The sequence below is a fragment of the Petaurus breviceps genome, unplaced genomic scaffold, assembly GCF_028583685.1.
Source record: "Petaurus breviceps papuanus isolate PSGF00001 unplaced genomic scaffold, PetGlider_PUasm1.0 558, whole genome shotgun sequence".
NCBI lineage: Eukaryota > Metazoa > Chordata > Mammalia > Diprotodontia > Petauridae > Petaurus > Petaurus breviceps.
Genome location: NW_027186376.1, coordinates 1,463,839 through 1,487,904, shown reverse-complemented (window position 1 = coordinate 1,487,904; position 24,066 = coordinate 1,463,839). Strand labels below are relative to the sequence as shown.

General features: G+C 44.9%; 2 protein-coding genes across 4 annotated transcripts in view; one reads left to right on the top strand and one right to left on the bottom strand.

The window, feature by feature from the left end:
* Positions 1–24,066, bottom strand: part of RBX1 (ring-box 1) — a 434,671-nt gene that overhangs the window by 345,765 nt on the left and 64,840 nt on the right. The gene's annotated exons all lie outside the window — the stretch shown is intronic.
* Positions 1–24,066, top strand: part of MRTFA (myocardin related transcription factor A) — a 214,338-nt gene that overhangs the window by 160,245 nt on the left and 30,027 nt on the right. For all 3 annotated transcript variants that reach the window (XM_069102864.1, XM_069102866.1, XM_069102865.1), the window contains one exon: positions 7,871–7,936. In XM_069102864.1, coding sequence (XP_068958965.1) covers positions 7,871–7,936 — 66 coding nt within the window. The remainder of the gene's footprint in view (positions 1–7,870; positions 7,937–24,066) is intronic.

Sequence of the window (24,066 nt, the reverse complement as noted above, 5' to 3'; positions counted from 1 at the left end):
GGCCTCTCTCTCCTCTCTGGATGTTGTGACACTACTTTGGTTCTCCACCCACTTGCCAGTCTGCCTCTGCTGGTTCGTCAAGCCTGGGTATTGCCCAAGGTTCTGTCCTAGGCATGCGCTCTCTCCTCTCTTTCCTCTCTTTCCTCCGCTTCCCCCCATCAGGTCCCATGGGAGTTCATCTCATCTCTGTGTCCAGCCCTTAATCGATAACTATCCAGTTCTCCCTTGAGCCTCAGTCCAGCACCGTCAGTTCTCTATTAGACATTTCAGACTGGATTTCCTGGAGACATCTCAGACTCCCTACATCTAAAACTGAGCCCACCTTTCCCCCTAAACTCTCCTCTTTCTAGTTTTCCCCCTCTTTCTACCAGGCACCCCCATTGTTCCAGTCTCCCAGGTTTGCCTCCTCACTTGGCTGAGGCCCACCTGTCCAGTCACTTTTCATGTTTCTGCTTCTGCTTAACTCAGCTTCTCATCCGCTTTCACCTGGAATAGTTCAGCTCCTCCTCATTTGCTTGCCACTTCTTCAGCTCTCTCTGCTCCAGTCTCTACAGCACGTGCTGTCCATGTCAGCTCGAGTGGCTGGCAGCTGCCTCCAGGACAGGCCCTTCCTCAGTTTTGCTTTCACCCCTGACCCCAGACTCATTGGACCCAATCTCAGTGGACATGGCTTGCTCTCTGAGTTTCACTAGCCAGCCAAGCCCGCCTGTCTCTGTACCTTTGTGCTGACTGTATCCCACACCTGCGCTGTGCTCCCTCCTTCTAAGGGCCTCAGAAGCTCCTCTCTTCTCTCAGGTTGCAGCTTAGGCCCTGCTTTCTACAGGAAGCCTTTTCTGTTTTGCTCCTAAGCCCAGCTGCTGGTGCCCTCCCTCTCAGGCCATTGTGTTTTTATTTCTATACTCTGGTATTTACTTGTGTGCCCTATTTGTATATAAGTGTCTTATGCATAGGATTCTTTAATTCTTTGCATTCTTACCTGGCATCTAGCTCAGAATCTGGCATACAAGCAGAGAGAAGGGAATAAATATACAATGCCTACTGTGTGCTAAGCCTAGAACTCCAGCAGATAGGTGCTGTTATGATCCCCATTTTATAGTTGGAGAAACTAAGGCAAACAGAGGGTAAGTGATTTTCTTGGTAAGTCACACAGTAAATGTCTAAGATTAGGTTTGAACTCGACTCTTTCTGACTTGGCTCTGCTGCTTCATTTTTCCCTCTATCTTCTGTAATTAATAACTGCTCGTGGGTTGATGATGAGTGATTCTTTCGTGTGTTTGATGATTCCATTATTTGGAGGAGGAAATAGACTTGTTCTTTCATCTTTAGTGCAGAACTGGTACCAGTTGTGGGAGCTGGGGAGAGCAGAAGGAAATGCCTCCTGACCAGGCGCTCCCAAAGGGCAGTGGATAGCAGCTGTTGGAGCTCTCACCAGGATTCTTTACACAGGGGCATCTGCCGCAATCACGCTGTCAGGGACGTTGTAGAGAACACACATGGCCAAGTGCAGACTGCTCAGCAGCCTCTGAGAGCCTCAGGGCACTGGGGTGACTCTTCTGCTTTCCTGCCTGGTGTGTCATTTCCAGGCCCCATGTGGAGTTCTCCTTACATATCCAAAGTGTTGCTGTTCAATGCAAGTGAGGACAAGGTTAAAAATATCTCATCTCACCTAGATTTTCACAGTGATAGGAAGTCAAGGTTCCATGCCGTCATGGAATAGAAATCATTTTCATATTCAGATAATTAGAGGCTGAGAAAAGCAGCCTGTCACTCGTCTTCTCTTCTGAGCTGAGCGTCTTTGCTGTCCTGCTTCTTAGAGCAATCTAAGGTGAGGGGAAGAGCATTTAGATAACACCTACTGTGTGCGGGGCATTGTGCTAAGTGCTTTACAGATCTCACTTGACAGTAGTTTGAGCGGCTCAGTAAAGGGAGCATCTTCTTCTATATTCCTGTACTGCACTGGTGCTCTTTCCCTCTTTGTATTTTGACTTTTATGTTCCTTTAAACAGAAATGGGAAAGGAGTGAGACGAGTTCAGTGTGCAAAGGTTCTGTCTCACCATGTTCTTTCCCCATGTTAAAGTAAAATCTAAATCTTTATTTAGGAAGGAGTGAGAGGCATTGACAGCTCCTAAGGGGTTAGATTATGGTGTTCAGTTCTACTTTATAGTGTTTTTGAAAATAACTTTCTCCGTTCCAAATCTTCTCTTTAATGGACTGTGTGGTCAATGACTTTCATCTCTACAAATGCCTGATTATCTCTGTGTGGGCCCCGTGTATGTAGGCGTACTAGCTGATCCACTAAATAGATGGTGGTATTCATTGGCAGGTAGATGGGGCAAGCCGTACTTTCTGGTTAGAGTGTGGGTCCACGGGCTGGCCTGGAGCCTTCTCTCCTGAGCCAGCACCTTTAGAGCACCTAGCCCTGGAACGTCTGACTTGGGGCTCGCCACTTCATGGTATGGACTGGGTAGGCTTGGTAGGCCTTAGAACCCTGCTCAGGCCTTCACTTATGTATTTAGTGCACCCCACAGGTACAGAGTGGCTCTGCGCCCTTGTTTCTATGGTTTGGTTTGGTGCTTATCAAAAGTCTGTCATGAGATGTCTTCTAAGATGACTCAGCTCTGTAGTTGGCAAATGTCAAGGAAGGGGAGGATATGTGGGGAATGGTGACCAGTAACTAGGCTGAGCTTTAGGAAGAGAAGGTCCTGATGAAGAGCAGAAAAGACTTTTGTCTGTTCATCATCATTGTAAGCTCTAAGGACCATTATTGTATGCACGTACATACGTGTCAGATACACAGAGGTCATGAAGGTGAAGGGCATATATCTGCTGGCTTTTGTAAGTACTGCCAAAGCAGCTGGAAGAGCACCCTGCAGTGCACCGCACAGGACGCACTGCCTGGCCAGCTCCAGCAGTACCAACGATAGCAGAGCGAGCGGCAGGTCTACCTCACTTATTTCACTGGGGAACTCCTTCAGATTTCAGATAAATGGGGACCTAACTACAGGGGTGGGGGAGGCAGATGAAGTGGGCACTGATGGCCCTTTCAGATAATTGAAGCCTAATTCTGATTAGCATTTGGAATGGAAAACGTTCCAAACCTTCCCCTCTGGCCTAGAATTAAGAAGCAGTAGAAGGTGCCTTGTTTGCCCAGGCCAAACAATGAGTCAGTCAGTGAGCAAATAGGAGAGCTTTGCTGGGGTCTCTGAATTCAGGGTTATTTCCTTGCCTGGGTGGCTGGACTTGTGTAGATTCCTAGTGGATTTTTTTTTTTTAAAGCAGTCGGGATTAAGTAACTTGCTCAAGGTTACACGGCTAGTTATTTCTGGGTGTGGTGCTGAGTATCTGAGCCCAGATTTGATCCCCAGGTCATCTCGACACTGGAGCCGGTGCTCTTACTCGCTGAGCCACCTGGCCGCCCCTAAGCAAATTTCTGTATTGAAAAGACACTTACTCAGTGGTTCAGGTACCTGGCCTGCCTTCCTATCCCTGCACTCTCGTGTTACCTTGCCCTGGTCCTTCCTTTTGCTTACTTAAATCTTGGAGGATTAATTGAGTTTACAGCATCATAGATCTGGAATTGGAAGGGACTTTAGCAGCCATCTGATCCAACTTGCATATCTTATAGACGAGGACATTGAGGCACAGAGATGTCAAGTGAGTTGTCTAGAATTGCAGGGCAGTAAGTGGCAGTTAGCAACGTATTTGAACAGTCTTCTGACTCCAGCTTCAGGGTTCTTTTTATTGTACCACATTGTATTCTAGTGAAATAACTGGGAATCATATACAGAATTCCAAAATCTGCTAATGCACGACACCGGGTCTAGTGTAAAACATATGTTTGTTTTTAAACGTTTGATGTTTTAAAAATTTGAGTTTCTCTCCCTCCTCTCCCCACTTCTTGAGAAAGCAAGCAGTTTGCTATAGATTATACATGTACAGTCATGCAAAATATTTCCATGTTAGCCATGTTGCAAAAGAAAATAGAGACCAAAAAACCTTAAGAAAATAAATTTAAAAAAAAAAAAGGTATGCAGGGCAGCAAGGTGGCACAGTGAGTAGAATGCTGGCCCTGGAGCCATGAGGACCTGAGATCGGATCTGGCCTCAGCCACTTAACACAAACAAACAAAAACTAGCTGTGTGACCTTGGACAAGTTAGTTAACCTCAGTTGCCCTCCAAGAAGCAAAAAGCAACAAAAAAAAAAGTATGCTTTGATCTGCTCTCAGACTTCACTACTTTCTCTGGAGGTGGACAGCTTTTTTTCACCATTTGTCCTTTGGAATTGTCTTGGATCATTGTATTGCTGAGAATAGCTAAGTCATTCACAGTTCATCATTGTACAGTGTTGCTGTTACTGTGTACAGTGCTCTGGTTCTGCTCACTTCACTTTGTATCAGTTCATGTACGTTTTCCCAGATTTTTCTGAAACCATCCTGCTCATCATTTCTTATAGCACAGTAGTATTCCATAACAGTCTTATACCACAACTTGTTCAGCCATTCCCAATTAATGGGCACCCCTTCAATTTCCAATTTTTTGCCACCACAAAAAGAACTGCTATAAATGTTTTGTACAAATCGTTCGTTTTTCTTTTTCTTTGATCTCTTTGGGATGCAGACCTAGCAGTGGTGTTGCTGGATGAAAGGGTATGCACGGTTTTCTAGCCCCTTGGGCACAGTTCCAAATTGCTTTCCAGAATGGTTGGATCAGTTCATATCTACACCAGCAGTGCATTAGTGTCCCAGTTTTTCAACATCCCCACCAACATTTGTCATTTTCCTTTTCTGTCATTTTAACCAATCTGATAGACGTGTGAGGTGGTATCTCAGAGTTGTTTTAATTTGCATTTACCTAATCAGTAGTTATTCAGAGCATTTTCTTTTTTCTTTCTTTTTTTTTTTTTAAAGCAATAGGGGTTAAGTAACTTGTTCAAGGTTACACAGCCAGTTATTTCTGGGTGTGGTGCTGAGTATCTGAGGCCGGATTTGATCCAGGTCATCCCAACACTGGAGCCGGTGCTCTTACTCTCTGAGCCACCTGGCCGCCCCTGAGAGCATTTTCTTTTCATAAAACATGTGCTTCTTAACAGGATGATTCCTGCACTGTAAATGTAGGTAGGCTACTTTTATCCCCCAACTATCCCACCTCAGAAAAGGAGTATCCCATCTGTAGGTGACAGATACGTGTTAACAAACAAGGTCTCCCAGTAACATAAGAATTAAAAAGGAAAGAATCTTTGTCGTTGTTGTTCAGTTGTTTTTAGTCATGTCCAACTCTTTGTGACCCCATTTGGGGTTTTCTTTCAAAAGATACTGGAGTGGTTTGCTATTTCCTTTTCTAGCTCATTTTACAGGTGAGGAAACTGAGACAAACAGGGTGAAGTGACTTGCCCAGGGTCATACAACTAGTAAGTGTCTGAGGACAGATTTGAACTCAGGAAGATGAGTTTTTCTGATTCTAGGCCCAGTGTTCTATCTGCTGCACCACCTAGCTGCCCCAGAAGGACCCTTGGAGAGCATCTAACACAGTCCTCTTCATTTCATGCATAAGGAAATTGAGGTACAGATAGTCAGTGGGTATTTATTAAGCATTTACTATATGTCAGGCACTGTGGTAAGCTCTGGTGATACAAAGAGAGTCAAAAATCAAGCCCCACCTCCAGAGGAAGCAGAAACCAAGATAATAGAGGATGAACTGGAAATAATCAACAGACGTAAGGCACCAGCATTAAAAGGGACTGGACGGGACGTCTTTTTATTTTCCTTTATCAAATGCTTTATTAACTTCTAATTTACATCATTCATTTCCACAAGATTTTGAATTACAAATTTTCTCCCCGTTTTTCCCCTACCCACCACCCCAAAATAGCTATCCCACAGGATATCCCCTCGCCCAATCTGCTCTCTCCCATGTCTTCCCTCATCCCCCTCCGACTTTCCAGTAGGGCATGGTGGATCTCGATGCCCCAGTGCCTGTATATGGACAGGACTTCTTAAACATGGTGAGATCTGAAGGAAGCCTGGGAAGCCAGGCAGGAGAGCTGAGGAAGGAGAGAATATTGTCTAAGCACCCACTCTGGCCTAGTGTGGAGACAGGAGCCTGAGCTTCTCATTTGTTCAAGGTTGCACTGAAAATAAGTTCGTCATAGTCAAGATTTGAACCCAGGGTTGCAGACTCTAAATCCAGTGTTCTTTCTACTATACTTGTGTTTAAAAAAATCAGCTGTTCATATGGAAAAGATCCAAGGAAGTAGCGTGTGACTCACCAGTGTGACATACCATGGCCCCCAATCACCCTGCTCTGGAGCGGTATTGGGTAGAGTCTCTTGTTCTGGTCCCCTCCCTCACCCTAGAGAAATAAGGAAGCAGTGAGCAGTGCAAGCCCTTCCTCTGTACACATGGATACACACGCAATAGTCTGATGCTTGCTGGTATGTCAGTGAAGGGGATCAGATAATTCAGTCATTACTATTTCCTCTAAATCAAGGTTCTTCACCTTTGTTTGTCCTCAGAATAATGTTTTCAAATGCATAAAACACATAGGATTACAAAGAACACCTTAATTAGCATAAAACTGTCATTTTTTTTTAATTTCCCAGATTCCAGGTAAAGAAACCTGCTCTGGGTGGAAGTTCAATGGGAATGTTTTATATTGGAGGGGGCCTTCTCACTGGACCCTGTTCAGTGAACAGAATTTGGATAAATGAAAGGAAGGACAGACTTGGGGCTGGATCCTCCCTCGAAAACTTAACAGTTCTGTGCCCCTGAGCAAGTCACCTAGTTTCCACTAGTTTCAATTTCCTCAGGTGAGAACTAAATGAGAGAACACGTGTGGAATGCTTTCCAATCACTCCATGTATTAGCAACAACAATAATACTAGTTAGCCATTAAGAAGAGAGTGGTTTTTTCATGCCGCTTTCTGCCATCTCTGCTTGGCAACCAGTGGAAGCTTGTTTGTGAGAGAGGCAGATGACAGGGTTGGATGCACACCCCAGCCAGTCATCTCATTAGCAAAATTATAGTTATTCAGAGATGTCCTGTTTAAGCATCTTTCTCTAGCCCAAGCTCCAGCCTATCACAGAGCACGTGTTTCATTTATATAAACTATCTGAATGCAGGAAAGCCCTGTGGCTTCATGGAGGTGCAGTTTAGACCCGTGGAATTTTTTGACTTTCAAAATACAGAGAATTGAATTTTTTCTTTTTTTTTTAAACAAACTCTTTTCAAGCTGTGCTGCCATGCCAGGGTGGCACCAGACACTCCCTTGATGCCAAAGTCAAGCCCCTTCCGGAGGTGCTCAGAATCATCTCTTTAGGTTTCTTCATCCCCAAAGAGTTTCTGGGCCTTCAAATGCTCTGGAGGGTGAAGAAGGGGAGGGCAAAGGGGTATGTGGACAGAGCCCTGCCAGCAGTGCAGAGCATCATTAGAAACAGCTGCCACACAGCCTGAGCTGCATCATTAGTGTTCTTGCTACTCTTGGTTAACTTAGAAAATAGAGGCGTGTAGAGCACCCTTCTGCTGGACACGAGTCTAGTAACTTGTCATCTTTCAAACTTCTCATCTCAGGAAGAAGCTGTTGGTATAGGAGGTTTTGTGCAAGAGGCGAGGCTTCTGAGTTGTGTGGATTGTTATCGCCCTGCTCGACCCTTCACAACTTCCTCTCCTGCCGCCCACAGCCAAATACGGAAACTGTGTTCTATCAAGCCACTTCTGCAATTGCTGGTGTTCACAACTCCCAGACCTCTCCTTAATGCTTAGACCCTCATGGCTTAGGACTGAAAGATAAAACCTATGTTGAATTTTAAAATGGGTCTTTTGTGGTACTCTGCCCCGCTGACCATCCATCTCCCTGTTCTCTCCATTGTGCAGTGCTCCAGTTGAAGCTTCAACAACGCCGGACCCGGGAGGAGCTGGTGAGCCAAGGGATCATGCCGCGTAAGTGCCCCTTCCTCCAGCCCCATCCCTGCCCTCTTCTCTGAGTAGTAGAACCAGCTGCCTTTGCGGCCAGTGTTGGTGTGAGTGTGCCCCAAACAGAAAACCCAACCAAGTGTTCTTTCTTCTCCCCGCTCCCACCTTTCAAAGTTCAGTGCATCCAGAGAGTTAGAACTCTTCTGGCCAGCAAGGTTCAATGAAATACCCTTGATTAATGTGAAAGTGAGGGCAGGGAGGACTGTAAATCGTCCTTTGATTCTGTGATGTATGCTTCAAAGAACGTGTTCTAAATATGCACCTTCGTGGGCAGGGCGGGGCTGGTAATCAATCTTTGGTCAGGCTTCCTGCCTTTATGGTTTTCTTCTATGAGTTCTGTCAGTTTACCATAATTCTTGAACTTGAGTGTTGTGGGTGAGGGCCCGTAAGTTTTCTGCCTTACTGTTTGAGTTGAAGAAAACTCCCTGGGATTTCCTTCTCTCCCCTCCACGTTCTAGCCTTGTTTTCTGAACTGCTGAACCAGTCATTCTTGGAAGAAAGGTTTTGACTTTGACTTCAGAGTGAGGCATTGACAAATATTGCGATGTGGCTGTAAGCTTGGGCTCCCTTAGAATGTGTGCATACCCGTTGGTGGGCTTGATAGACGGTGGAGGGGCCAGGTGTGTGTTGGGAGGCTTCTGGCACTGCCCAGTAGCCTAGCTATGGACAAGTCCCTTCATCTCTCTTGGCCTCAGCTTCCTGTATTGCCCCCTGCCTCCCCTCACCAGCTGCTTAGGAGGAAATCATTGTAGTAATGCTGATTGCTATTATCGGAGCACAAATTTAGTAGAGACGGAAGCCATCAAAACTTTTGTTGCTGCTGGTGATGATTCTTTTTCAATCCCCAGCACACAATACATGCTTGTATCGTTTCTTCTTTGAAAAGGTGCAGGCAAAAGAAAGGTCTCCTTCAACCCTTCTCTGAAAAGTCACCTGTTCTCCCCCCACCACCAGTAATTTCAGAGAACTAGATTAAAGGAAACTTCCGGGGTTCTTTCTAATAGACAGAGAGGAAATGAGAGCCATCCACCCTCAGAACTCAGAGTACACTGGTGACATATTCCCTGCTGTACTTTTCTGGGCCCTCAGGGGGACTCCATTACTGAGTGAAGAGCTAGAATCCTGGGAGGCCCTCAAAGTCAGACCTTTCTTATGGTCCGTCATGACTTACCGCATCATATGCTGTGTTCATCCCTGTCTTGTTTATGCCAGTGTAGAAACTGCTTTAGCTGTGTGCTTTGGCAAAGGTATCTCCCTGGTGAAGAGAATGAGAGCTTTCTCCATTTACATTGGAGAGTGAGTGATGAGAGTTCATGTCACTTGAGGAATAACTTGTTTACAAAACATTTGTCCTGCAACAGCCATCCAGGGTAGGTTGTGCAAATACCATTATTCTCATTTTATGGACTCAGATTACCAAGAACTGGAGCCTTGGAGATCATTTAGTCTGACCCTTCACTTTACAGATGAGGAAGCTGAGGCCTAGAAAGGAATGCAGAATGACGTGTCAAAGCTGTTTTCCTGTGACTCCATCCACATCTGGGGCTTCATCTGCTGTAGGACATAGCCTGCCGGCAGCCCTGTCCTAGACATCACCCCATTAGCGACCTAAGCCACCCAAAGGAGCAGTGACACAGCCTGTGGTCAGGCAGGGCAAGGCCGTGCCCTGCAAAATGATGTGTAGATTAATCTGTGCCAGGTGGGCATGTTACCAGCTTTTCCTCAAAGAGGCCGATGACAAGCATGTCTTCCTGGGTATCGAGCACTTCACTGGGGACTCTGAGTGGTAGTAAAGAAAAGCAGCAAGGCCGCATTCAAGGGAGTTAGCCAAACGCTAGGGGAGGGGGCACAGTGATGCTTATGGGCATAGGCTGGCCTCCTGTGCAGGAGCCTGCCAGGCAAGGTCAGATGGCCACGGTGGGAATCTCCTGGGACTCCTGCAGGTTGGCCTGTATACCACCCTCGTTAGACTCATGCGGCATCGAGGGCGCTGGACATTAGCTAGTCCAGGCTCTTCCTTTTCTTTCCTTCTTTTCTTCTTCCATTTTTGGTGGAGGCAAGGCAGATTAAGAAACTGAGACCCAAAAAAGTTGTCACCTACAGTCACACAGTCAGTCAGCAACACCTCCTTCCGTGAATACTGTGTGCCAGGCACTCTGCTTGACATCTAGGGTACCAGAAACCAAACCAAACCATTCTGAGCCCTCCAGGGGCTTCCCTTCTGTTGGCGGAAGCCACATATACAGACAGAGTAAGTCCTAGGTGGTGCAGGGAGGGAAGTGGGCCATGAGCAGTCTCAGGGATCTGAATGTCTTGTCTCAGCTGAGTCTTGAAGGAGGTAGAGGGAATACATGGCACGTGTGGAGAGCCAAGGCATGGCCTCAGAGATGGGAAATAGAGAGCTCGTTGTGAGGAGCAAAGAGGGCAGTGTTGCTAGAAGAGAAAGCTTGGAAGGGAAGGATGGATTCTAAGACAGGAGAGGTAGGTTAGGGCGGAGTGGTGAAGGGCTTTCAAGGCCAGACAGAGGCAGTGGAGATCTCCTGGAATTTGTTGAGCAGAGCATGGTCAGACTTGTGCTGAAAAAAGATCATCATGGCAGCTGAGGTAGACAGGATTGGATCAGGCAGGGCCTTGAAGCAGGTAGGCCTCTCCAGCAGGCTGGTGGGCAGTTGTCCAGGTGAGAGGTGATGAGGGCCTGCACCAGGGCAGTCACCAGAGGACAGAGGCTAAGATGGAAGTAAAATTAGAGAGTGTAATCAGGAATAATGCTGAGCTCACAAACGTTGGAGACCAGAGGAAGGCTGATGCCTTTGAGAGAAATTGGAAAGTTTAGAAGAGGATTGAGTGCTAGGGAGAGTTTTGTGAACGAAGCCACAGTAGCCTCTTTTCTGAAAAGGGCTTGGCAGCTGAAATAGGCCACAGTGCCTGCTTCTTCCTGTCTCTGTCCTAACGACGCACATCATTTAAGACATCTGACCCGTCCTGGAGAAAGTGATGTCTGCTGTAGACTGTTCAACAGGATCACTTCCCAATCTCCTTTGTTCTCAACGTGTAATCATTGGTTTCAAATTTAACACCACTTAACTAAACTCTGCAGTCGTGCAGACAAAGCCAGACAGCACAGCTTTATCTGTTCCAGACCCTGTGCTTTCACCATGGATTTCTGAGGCTCTGTGTACCTTGAAGGAGCTACTTGGGGAAGGGGGAAGATGGCTGAGGAAGGAAACCAGTCTTGAAGGCAGAAAGCTGAGGCAAGACGTATTCCATATGCTCCAGACAGACTCGGTGTTGTGTTGGGGAAGAGATGAGCTGTGTTTGGAATGCCGTGTTCTTAAACAGTGCTTTCCCCTTGCCTTTTATATTTGACATTTAAAGGTGTAAAAGGTCAGGAGGTTAGGTGAATTCTAAGAGAAATGTTCTGGCAAGGAGACGTTGCAGAGGAATGACCTTTTAAAGGAATCGTGGAAGTTCTGTTACTTGGCACAAACCAGAAAAATCTATAATCTCCCCTGAGAGAAAAGAGGAGCGCCGTTGGTTTCTTCCTTTTCAGACGAATACTGTTAAGTTTATAGGATTACTGAGAAAGGAGCTGCAGTGTTCCATTGTTGATGAATCGAAGTCTATAGCTAACATGCTGATGTTTCCTGTTTCCTTGGCACCCTCTCCCCCACATACACATACAGTGTTTCTCTGTATCTTTAGCATCGTCAGGATACGTCCTTCCACTCCCTCCACTAGGATAGATTGCAGCCCATTCATTCCTTCTCATCCTGCACAATTTTTCATAGACTCTAAGTTGAAAGACACCTCAGAGTCCATATTGTTCAACCCATACCTGAACAAGGAAGCTTTAAATAGCATACCCCCCAAAATAGTTATCTAGCCTTATCTTTAACTACTCTCTGAGGGAGAACCCACTACTTCCCAAGGCAGCCCAGTCTTTTTTGGGATACTGCTAATTCTCAAATGAATTAGCCCTTAATTTGCCCTTTTCAAACTTCTAACCAGACCTTCTACTTCTGTCCTCTGGGGACAAGAAGAGTAAATTGAATCTCTTTTTTATAGATGGCCGCAGGCAGGAAGCTAGCCAAGTCTGCTCTCCTCCAGGCCCTTCACCAGCCCTTCTGTGACATGGCCTTGAGGCCCTTCACCATCCTCATTGCCCTCTTTCTGGCTAGTCTTCAGCTTATCAGTTGCCTTCCTAAAATGTAACATCCAAAGCCAGCACAGTGTTTTCTATATGGTTTGGCCAAGACAAAGCACAGCAGGCTTTTCACGTTCCTCATCAAAGACACTGCCTCTCTTAATGAGCCTAAGGTTGTGTTTTCCTTCTTAGCTTCCGTGTCCCACCGTTGAGTTAGGCTGAGTGTATAGACCACTCCTACAGCAGTCTTTCACAGGTGTCTTCCCCACACCTCTGCCATCTCAAATTTCTTAAGTATAAGATTGATTTCTTTGGATCCAACTTAAAAACTTTACATTTATCCCTAACAAATGTCATCTTAATAGATTCTGCACATTTTTGATGTCTGGTATACCGAGCTTGGTGTCATCTACAAATTTGGTAAACTTGTCATCTGTGCCTGTGACAAGAATGTTAATCAGTACAAGCATGGTGCCCACTTCAGAGGCCATGCCCTCTTCCACTCATGTCTTTTGAGTTGATGTCTGGTCTATCAACCAGTTCTAGAGTCACCTCAGTGGCTGATTTAGCCCACGTCTCTATTTCTTCAATGAGAATATTGTGAATGACTGTCAAATGCTTTGCCAAAGACTAGATAAACTAACTTAGAACATTCCCCTGACCAGCCTAGTAGTCCTGTCAACAATGGAAATTATACACACACACATACAATTTTAATCTCCCTTTAAACAGGTTCCCTCAGTACATTTCATCAGATGAGGTCTTATCTAGTCAGAACAGTCTGTGTGTCTTTGACATTTTATCTGACAGGGGAGAATGGAGATAGTGGAGTATTAGTATGACTGAGCTCGCCTCCGCAGAGATCTAGAAGATGCACCAGACCTAATCTTGATGGGGAAATCAAGAAAAAGTCAACAGTGAACCCTTTTCCAGACCAGCTTGGTGTAGGAGAGCAAAGAGGTCTGTGGATCCTGGGAATGAGATTAAGCCAGGAGCATACCAGAGTGAGACAGAATACTCCAGCACCTGGGGGACCAGGGCAGAACAGTGGGGACAAGTGACAACTGGCAGCTTTGTCTCCTAATACTCAGTCCTGGATCATAGATGCAGGGTGTACTGAAAGGGAGGGCGATCCAAGGTAGAGAGAACAAGCTGGGTGGCACAGATTCCGGGTCTGCGGAAGAATGACCAGGGTAAGAGTCTCCTACCAAAGAATCCTGCCAGCAAAGCTTTCAGCTGGCTAATAGGGCTGAGTCTATATGCATTCTACTGTTGATCAGACCAAAGCCCAGGTTAGGAACTCTGCTCTCAGATTAGGTAAGCAGCAATCAGACCGTGCTCTGTATCAGACTACCATGGGGGCACTTAAAGTTTGCAGGCCCCAGCCCGAGATCCTGAAATAACATAACACTCAAGAAAACAGCAACAAGGCAAGCCCAGATCTCCCCACCAAAAGTGTACAGAACCCAGCCCTAATATCAAGTCTGAAATCAGGAACTAGGGGGGATGATAAACAAAAAAAGAATTCTCCCCTAAAGAGCTCTTATGGCAGAAGGAAGGCTCAAGCCACAAAAGCAGAAGAGAATAAAACAACTACAAGAAATGCCTCAGAGAAAAACAGAGCTTGAGCACAAGCACAACCAGAATTCCTTGAAGAGATGAAGCAAGAGGTTTTTTAAAATTTAATTTAAAAAAAATGAAATGAGAGTGCCAGAGGAAAAAACTGAAAAAGAAATGAGAGCTATGGAAGAAGGAATTGTAAAGACAATTAACAACTTGACATAATAGATACAAAGCCAAACTACAAATTCCCTGAAAATTAGAGTAGACCAAATAGAAGTACCAGTGGCTCCATGTGATAACAAGAAATATTGAAACAAGTCAAAAGACAGAAGAAAATAGAAGAAAATGTAAGGGATCTCATAGCAAATGCAACTGACTTAGGAAACAGACTAAGAAGAAAAAGATTAAAGAATCAGTGAACTAGAGAGAAAAGAGACAAGACTTTTCTCTGAGGTTTTCCTCTGATTCTGCACTTTTCATCTCTTCTGTCTGTGTCCCCTGAAGAAAGATGACAAGGGGGTGGGCCAGCTTCAGTCTGCTCCAATATGACTTTCCCCTGTTCAGGAGACTCCCATTTCCGGTTGTGCCTACATGATTTACAACTTCAGGTGAGAAGAGACTTTCCTCTGACTAAGACTTGCCTCTCCTGTTCTTTGTGTTCTCTGAGGGAAGGCTGACAGAGCCCTCTGTGCTGGCACTGCCTACTGCCAGCCTGATTTCCCAGCTGATCCTCCAGGGAAGAGAGGAGCAAACTTCCCATTGACCTCAGTCTTTCCATCTCCTGCCGCTCCTGTCCCTTGAGGGAAGAGGAAAGTAAGTGGGGAGTGGGACCGTTTCCAAGGCAAGAAGAGGAGTGGCACCCAGTGAACATCATCACACCGAATGATGACGCCTCCCAGTCTGTGATTCTGAACCTTTGCCGACCACCCATCCCCCACCCCCTGATTTCTTATTCCCATCCCACTCAAAATCTTTTCCTCTCACACTCTTCCATGGTTTAACAGCTGTCAAGACCTGGATACCCGTTTATGGCATAGCCTTTCTGCCACCCTTTCCAGTAGTGGCTGTGCCTTCACTCACGCCCTCAATTCACTGGTCAAGAGGGGGGGTAGGTTCACTATTCCTTGTTCCCTCTTGTCACTTCAGGTTCTCCCCCTCCCTCCATTATTCAGTAATCTCTCCTTTGAGGTTCATGCAATTCATATCTACCACCCAGTCAAAATCCTGGTAGCTGACGTCTGCAGACCCCCAACTCATTCCCTTCCTGCCTCACTGAGCTTGTTACCTGGCCCATAGCTTTTCTCTCCTTCCCAAATGCTGTCCTCAGATGTGGGGACTTATACGTATTGACTGCCTCAAACATCCTAACCACTCACTTCCTGAGCCTCCTTATTTCCCATGACCTGCTCCTTCACCCCACCTTGCCACACACAAGAATGGTCACCCACAGATAGACCACTTCCTTGTTTCAGAATCCTCCTAACTGACCATAATCTGCTGGTTTTCCAGCTCTCCCAGGCCATCACCCCTTCACTGGTTATGCTCTCCTTTTTGCCTTGTCTTGACCCCTTAGTGACCCAGTTCAACTCTATGTTGCCCTCTTCTCTTGAGTCTCCAGCCCCTTAGTCATTGTCACTGATCATACCCTTGCCAAGCCCCAACCTTTGATGACTCCTCCTATCTGCCTTCTGCTCCTGCGCATACGCTGCTGAGCAACGGTGAAGAAAGTCATGGAACCATTCTAATCGGGTCCACTACAGTGACAGCTGGGCCCTCACTGCTGCTAGGTAATTCTACTCTACCTCATTATTCCACTTTCCACAGTTTTTCATCCTTCTTCAAACCTCTGATGTTTCCTCCTTCCTCCACCTCCTCAGCTGATAACTTTGCCTCCTATTTTACAGAAAAAATGGAGGCCGTTCACTGTGAGCCACTTGTGGCCCCTCTTCCTGATCTTGTGTCACTCAGACGCCTTCTGCCTCTGTCTCCTTCTGTACCCTATCTCACAGGAAGACAGGACGTTACTCCTTTCCTTCTACCTACACAGGCCGGCTCATTCCCTTCCCGTTACCTCCAGCGGATTGCTCTTTTCGTGATTTTGTTATAGCCTTTAATCTGATTCCTGGCTCTTTTCCTGCTGCCTACAGGATGTCCATGTCTCCCCCATCCTGAAAAGCCCTAGTTTGATCCTTCCATCCCCAGGACCATTATCTTCTATGTCTTCAGCCCTTTGTAGCTGACCTCCTTGGAAAAGCCTTGATTAACAGGTGCCTCCGTGTTTTCTCCTGTTACTCTCTTCGTAACTCCTTACAATGCAGCTTCTGACTCCATTCAGTGGAATGAGGTTGCTCTCTTCAAAGGTACTAATGATCTCTTAATTGCCAAATCCAGTGACTTTCTCTCAGTCCTCATTCTGGAGCTCATTGCAGCCTTTGACATGGTTGATCGCTCTTTCTTCCTTGATAATTTCCTCTCTCTTGATGCTCTCTTTTGGGGGCAGCATTCTGTCCAGGTTCTCCTCTTCTCAGTCTCCTTTGCTGGATCTAGAGTAGTGTTCTGCCCTGGGCTCTTCTCCCTCCAGACTATTATCTCTGTGCTGATGGTTCTCATAAACTAAGCATGTCCCAAACAGAACTCATGCTCTTTACCCTCCCCCACTTCATAACTTCTTATTACTATTGAGAATAACACCACTCCCAATCCCAAGCAATTTAGGCCGCATCACCCTGGTGTCCTCGTTCTCTCTCAAGCAACTCTTGCCCCTCCCAATCCAATCTTTTGCCAAGGCCTATCAGTTTTACCTTTTCAGTATCTCTCTGCAGATGCAGGCTCTGATGATGCTTACTCCTGGACCGGCCTGCTGGTAGTGACCCACCTGCCTCTATTCTCTCCTTGCTCCATTCCATCTTCCACTCCATCACCAAAGTGATTTTCCTAAAGCGCAGGTCTGACCACTTCACCTACCTACTTAGTAAACTGCAGTGGCTCCCTATTGCCCCAGGGTCAAATACTGAATCTTTGTTTGGCATATACATCCTTCATAAGCTAGCCTTCTGCTAGGGGAGCTTTTTACACCTTACTCTCTGCCATGTAATCTTCATTCAAGCGAAACTGGCTTCCTGTTCCACAAACAAGATGCACCCTCTCTTGGCTCTAGGCATTTTCTCTGACTGTTATTCTCCATGCCTAGAATGTTCCCAGTACTTAGCATTCCACAGAAAACCTTTCCCAGCCCTTCCTACTTCTAATGCTTGCTTTCTGTTCATTACTTCCCATTTATCCCATGTGTAGCTTATTTTTACTTTTCTCCTTCACTTCATGGAACATTGTGCCTCCCCTAAGCTCCTCTAGTTTGATTCAGTTTTTGATGCTCAAAAAAAAAATTTCTGTAAGGAAGACAAATAAGATCAACTTGAGAGGAAAAGAATCCTCTCAGCTAAAATGTTCCTCTTCCCCTCTCTTTCCATTCTTAAGATCATCCCGATAGAACAGAACCACTCCTAGGCCTTGTCTGATCAGACTCCCTCTATGACCCCTGATGAGGCCACATGTACTGAATGTAACTGAATGCCCCATATCTGAATGGGAAGCACTTTAGCCTTGGTTAGAATTTTATTGTTCATTTGTGCCCACCTTTCTTCTTCACTCCTGTGTTTGAACTTCAAAGTTTCTCCATAGCTCTGGTCTTTTCATCAAGAATGCTTGGGAGTCCTCTATTTCACTGAAAATCCATTTCCCCCCCTGTAGCATTATACTCAAGTGTTGCTGAGTAAGTTAGTATAGGCTGTTAGCCTTTGAAACCCTTCCCATGTGGAATAGCCTATCCTGAGTTCTCCAGTCCGTTTGAGTGGGGAGTGTGGGGAGTAGAGGGCTACAAAATCATGTGTGATCTGACTGTGGCTCCTAGATGGCTGAAGTTTTTCTTTCTCTTTGCTTGTTGTATTTTTTTCTTCAATCTGGAAGCTCTGAATGTTGCGTATGTGTTCGTAGGGGTCTTCATTTTGAGGGTTTCTTTCAGGAAGTGATCGATGGATTCTTTCTATTTCTGTTTTGCTTTCTAGCATTGAGAGATCTTGTTGTGCATGACCCCTCCCCCAATGGATCTCTGAGTAGGAATTTCACCCTGTCTTGCCTGCCCCCTTCTCCAATCAGCTCACCTGCACAGAAATGGGCGGGCTTCTGGGTCAGGGAGACTTGGCGCTGGCGGGAATTTCGAGGTGTGTACTGACCAGTCACTGTTCTTGGCCTCTGCAAGTTTCTGCTTGCCTAACACCTAACCGTTGGCCGTGTGGCGGCCCTTTAAAAGCCGGCACATTGTGCAGACTCACCGTTCGATTTGGGTCTGACCCCAGACAGTCCAGAGGAAAATAAAGTCCACTTCCACGTTTTATTCTTGGGGGTCTCTGGTCTCACTTGTTTTGGCACAACAGTCTGAGCAGTTTTCTTTCAAGATTTCTTGAAATGATGATGTTTAGATTCTTCGTTTTGGGTCATGGTGCTCAGTCAGCCAGGCAATAAACATTTCTTAAGCACTTACTGTGTTGCCAAGCATTTTGCTAAGCACTGAGCATACCAGTGAATGGGGGGGGGGGGGGGGGGGGGGGGGGGGGGAACTGGTCCCTGCCCACAAGGAGCTTAGGATCTAATGGGGGATTAGAATACACTAAAGGAAGTTGAAAAGGGGGAGAAAGGGAGGCCACTGGCCTTGGGAGCATGGAATGGAAACCAGACAGTGGTTGATGGAAAATGGAGAGTTGCCAGCAAAGCCCTCTATAAAGGAAGGCATTGGGAAGAATGCATCATTCACTCTCTGGCCTGTGAATTGAGAGAGCTGAGAAGGTCTTTTAAGGCCCCTGCTCTTTCCATCATTGCGTTAGCTCCTGTAGATTCATTGGTCATACGTGTGTCAATGACTCCCAGCTCCAGATAAGGGATCCCCAAACCCTTAGTGCAGTTCTAAGTGTTAGTAGCTGAAGTATGAGTGCAATCAACTTAGAAAACAATCATTTGAAAGCTTCGTCATTTAGATTTCTTCTATTAAATGTTGTGGATTTTGAATAACTTTCCATTTGGATTTCAATAGGGTGGGGCACCCTGTCGTGCTGCCTTTCTGTCTGATACTTGCTCCAGGTGGGTCACCAGAGGAGGGACTCTGGCTTGGCCTTCTCTGTTGACTGATCTGTTTCCATTGTACTCTTTCTTGTGGGGTAGCACCAAAACTATCACATGTAAATCAAACCCTCCTTCTTTGGATGCTCGTAAGGCTTAGATTACAAATGCAGTACTTGCAATCTTTGAGTAGCAGCTGATGAACGCTTTTATGACATTCATAAATGGAGCAGTGATAGATAGCACAAGACGATGGTTATGATGAATTTTAATAAAAAGTATCAGTAAATAATTAACCTAGTACATGTTGTTTATTGCAAGTTTATAAAACTTTTGGGACCTTCTATATATCCAGCCCCAGTCTCTCTCCTGAATTTCAGTCCCACATCACCAGCTAGCTGCCTGTTGGACATTTTGAACCGGATATCTTGGAGTTAGTTCAAGCTCCAAGAATTTGTCACCTTTCAACCTAAACACTTTGCTCTTCCAAACTTATCGCTTCTGTCAAAGATACCCCATTCTGCCAGTTTCTCAAGTTTATAACCTTGACATTATTACTATCGTTCTCCCTTACCTAACTGTGGCAGCAAGCACCCCAGGGTGGCTGCCAACACAGGTTCCTAGATCTGCTTTGCTAAAGGAAAGCAACTCAAAATGGGTTAACAAGCTTGCTTTTAATCAATCAAACATACATCATTTACCTAGTTCAGGGGGAAAAGGTCAGCACCCCAAACTTCAGAATATACAGAGGTTACATGCGTAAGTTACAGGAACATTTCAGCAGACAGGCCTCCAAACTGTCCAACCATTACATACATCCATACCTAATCCCAGTTACCAGAGAAGGAAGCACCACCATCTGGGTTTTCAAAGCTGGGAGGCTCGACAACTGCCCAGAGTCTCATCTGGTCAAATCACACAACACTTTTCAAAGTGAGCCCCAGAGCAAAGCCTCCCATCAGGGCTTATATAGCCTTCTCCTGGCCCAGAGAATGTAACAACCTTCTTGACCCATTGCCCAATCACCAAGTATCTCCTGAGAAACAAGCCTCCCACCACAGACCCCAGGTGCACTTAACCTAGGGACAGGGAAGATCTTAAACATGTACATTCCCATTACACTCACACATCCAAGTAGTTGCCAGATCTTGCCAGTTCTGCTTTCACAATACCCTCACAGTTAACTCTTCTCTACGCTTGCAGTCACCATCTTAGTTCAGGCCCTCACCGCCTTTCAGCTGTGTTATTACAATAGCTTCCTAACTGATTTCTCTATCATTCTTTCCTACTCTGATTTGTAGATTTCTCCTGAAGTATTTTTTCTCAATATGCAATGTTTCTTGGGGTCTACCTTTTACCTGTTGTTCTTTTAAATAAATGATGCCCTTCCAGGGCTGTATTCTGGCAATAGATCTCTTCCAACCAAAGATTAGTAGTATGTCTGGGGTCTGAGCACTGGGCTTGGGAGTCCACATATATTGGGGGAAACGGTGGGCATTATATTAAATAGTTGTACCTTGTGAGTATTTGTAAATCTGAGTTTTGTAGAACCTTATTCTAATTCCTTGGAAGATTATTTTGACATTAATTTTAAAGCATCCCTATACACTCAAGCTTCCTGGTGACATTTGTGTGTAGACAGTTCAGAGAAGTAAAAATATCCTCAGAGAATTTTGAGCCAGAGAGAAAATGCTGCCAGCACGTCCAGGACGCCTGAAAGGCCCAGGACCTTAACGTTTCTGGACTCGCACCAGCTGAGGCTCTTAGGGCAGGTACTCTGGTATCCTGCGCGCTGAGGAGGAAGCTTCTTTTTAACTCTGACTGGAGTTTCAGAATTACCTAACCAATTTCCTGAAGCACTTACTCTATTACTATTAGCCCTCTGTCGGCACCAAGAATTTTGTTCATCTCTTTGCCAATAGTGAAATTCTCTGGCCTAATCTTCACCAAATGGAGCAGCTAGGGTTCAAACCCCCTTTCCTTCTTTTTTTAAAAATTATTTTTCAATTAACAGGCACTTATTTTCTTGTAACCAATATGCATATTCACACTAAACCTATTTTCTACAAAGGCATCCTCTCTCTCCCTGAATGCCTTGATGTTTCCCAGGTTATAATTCTTTTAACAGGATGTGGAAAGCCTCTTGGAGAGGCTCCAGGCTGCTTAGTGTCTTTGAATGGGCGCTGGTTTGGGAATGAGAAGATGCCTATCCCAGCGCTGCCAAAACTTGCTAGAGAAGGGTGGGCTGTTATCAGAGTTCAGTCTCCTCTTTTTACAGAAAAGGGAATTGAGACCCCGAGAGGCTGAGTGACTTGTCTGAGTTACCTGCAAGCACTGAGTGAGAGGCAGCAATTCACACTCGGGCACTCTGACCCCTCCACGCCAGTGCTTTGTTCCACTGTATCCTAGGTGGTGCCCTCGGTAAAATGTCTCTGAAAAGGAAATCCTGGGTCAGCTCTTGAAAGAACGAGCAGACTTGCGGAGGTCTTGGTGTTTTCTGAGGGGAAGGCAGAGTGGTGAGTATAGTTTAGGGTCCTCATTGTTGTTAAAAGGGCTTGGTCTACATAGTACTCTTCTAATTCCTCATTGCCTGCTGGGGGAAATGGAATTATAGAGGGGCTGGCACCTTTTAAAACTGTGTTTTTAAATTCTGAGATTAAACATTAAATAAAATGAGCGTCTCCATATATACATGGTAGACTGGAAAAAGAGGGGGATGTACCTGAAACTGTGGAAGTCTATGGAATATGTAAAAGCCCACTTTTCTTTGAAGGCTTAGAATAAACTTTCAGAGCTGCAGTGCCTGTCTGGACTTCCTCCTGGCTTTCCTTCTCTTCTGTGAATTTTAAACAGTGTCAGTGACCTTCCTTTCAGGCTTTTCTTTTTTTGGCAGCTCTGCTGCTCACCTCTCTTCTCTTTCAGGTCACTTCCTCTGCCTGCCATTGCACTGAAACAAAGCAAAACAAGACCTTGGGAGCAAATACGCTTAGCCAGGCAAAACCTATTCCTGTCTTTCTCTGCCTCTGTGCCAGGCGGTGGGCAGCAGGTGCTGTTTAGAGTAGAGCCTTAGGCTTGGAGTCCCTAAGACCTGAGCTGGCATTCTTTCCCAGCCTCCTCCCAGCAGTGGCTGCCAACAAGGCACTCATGTAACCCCCTCATTGTGAAACAAGGCTTGGTCTCAGATCTCTAAGGCCCATTCCATTTTAAAATGTCTGACTCTGTGATCACTAGTCCTCTAGTGTTTTTAGGAATCAGTGTATTGATTAGAGTCCTGTGCGGAAATTGGTCTTCTGGTTTTGCTTTTTTTTTTTTTTTTTTGTTCAGTTGTATGTGACCATGACCCTGTTTGGAGTTTTCTTGGCAAAGATACTGGAGTAAAGTTTCCCATTGCCTTCTCCAGCTCATTTTACAAATGAGGAAACTGAGGCAAACAAGATTGCCCAGGGTCACACAACTAGTAAGTATCTGAGACTGGGTTGAAATTCAGATTCCAGGCCCAACACTGTCCACTGTGCCACCTGGCTGCTTATTTCTCTCTGTAACAATGCATACAAGTTTTCCCAGGTTTCTCTAAAACCATCCCTTTCATCATTTTTTTTTTTGGAGTGGGGAAGGTAGGGCAATTGGGGTTAAATGACTTGCCCAAGGTCACATTGTGTTAGTGTCTGAGACCAGATTTGAACTCAGGTCCTCCTGACTGCAGGGCAGGTGCTCTATTCACTGCACCACTAGCCACCCCGCTTTCATAATTTCTTAGGGTATAGTAATATTCTGTTACATTATTATACTGTAATCTGCTTATTCCTTGATCCCTTAGTGTCCAGTTCTTTGCTTTTAATACTAAATATTTAATTTAAAATATGTATTGATTTATTTAAATAGTTAATTTTAAATATTTTTGTTCATGTATGTTATTTTCCTGTCTTTAATCTCTTTGGAGTATTGACCTAAAGTATCCACAGTTTAGTCACTTTTGGGGCCTGGTTCCAAATTGCTTTCTAGAAGGGCTGCACCCATAATTCATAGGTCTGCCAAGTATATTAATTGTACCTGCTTTCTGGTAACTTCCCCAGCAGCTGTGGAGTTCCTGTTGATCATCTTTGCCAGTCTGAAAGATGGAATTTCAGAGTTGTTTGATTTACATTTCACCAGTTATTAGCCATTTGGGGCATATTTTCATATGCTGTTGATAGCCTAAATTTCTTTCTTTGAAAATTGTCCATTCTCATCCTTTAATATCTATCTATTTAATATCTATCCTTTAATATCTGTCTTCATCTTAGAAACTTGAAATAGTTCCTTCTTTATCTTGATTATGAGGGTCTTTATCAGATGGAAGGATTGTAATGACTTTTTCCCAATTGTTTCCCTTTAGTTTTTACTATATTCGTTTTGTTTGTACAAAAGCTTTTAAAATTTTACATAATTAAAATTGTCTTGTTTATCTGTCTAACCTTTGGCCATGAACTCTTCTCCCACAAATAATTGTGAAAATGATTTTCTTCCTTGCTCTTCTAATTTGGTTATTACGTCGCCCTTTATATTTACAATAATATGTCCATTTGAAACTTAACTTGGTATATGGTATGAGGTATGACCTGCCTGCTCGCCATTTTTCCCAGAAATTTTTTGTTGAATAGGAAATCTTTGCTCCAGGAGTTTGAGCCTTTGAGGTTCATCTAACATTAAACTGCTATCTTTGCTTGTTTCTTTATATTTTGTACCTAATATGTTCCATTGGTCACCTTCCTTATATGTTAACCAATACCAAATGGTTTGGATTGTTATGACTTTATGTACATGATGACTTATAGTTCAAGATCTGACACTGCTAGGCCCTTTAACCCTTTTCCTTCCTACCTTTTCCTATCATTGCTTTTGAAAGTCTTAACCTTTTTTTCCCCTACAGATGAATTTTTCGTTATTTTTCTAGCTTCATAAAGCAGTCTTTTAGTAATTTGGTATAACTCTGAATAAATTGATTCAGGAGGTATTTTAATTTGGGGAAGCTAGGGAACGCAGTTTATAGAGTGCTGGGTATAAAGTCAAGGAAGACATCTTCCTGAGTTTAAATCTGGCTTCAGACCCTGGGAAAGTCAATTAACCCTGTTTGCCTCAGTTTCCTCATCTGTAAAATGAGCTGGAGAAGGAAATGGTGTACCATCCCAATATCTTTGCCAAGAAAACTCCAAATGTGGTCACAAGGAATTGGACATGACTGAAAAATGACTGAAGAAGAGCTGTTTTAATTTTTGTTATATTGAGTTAGCCTACACTTGAG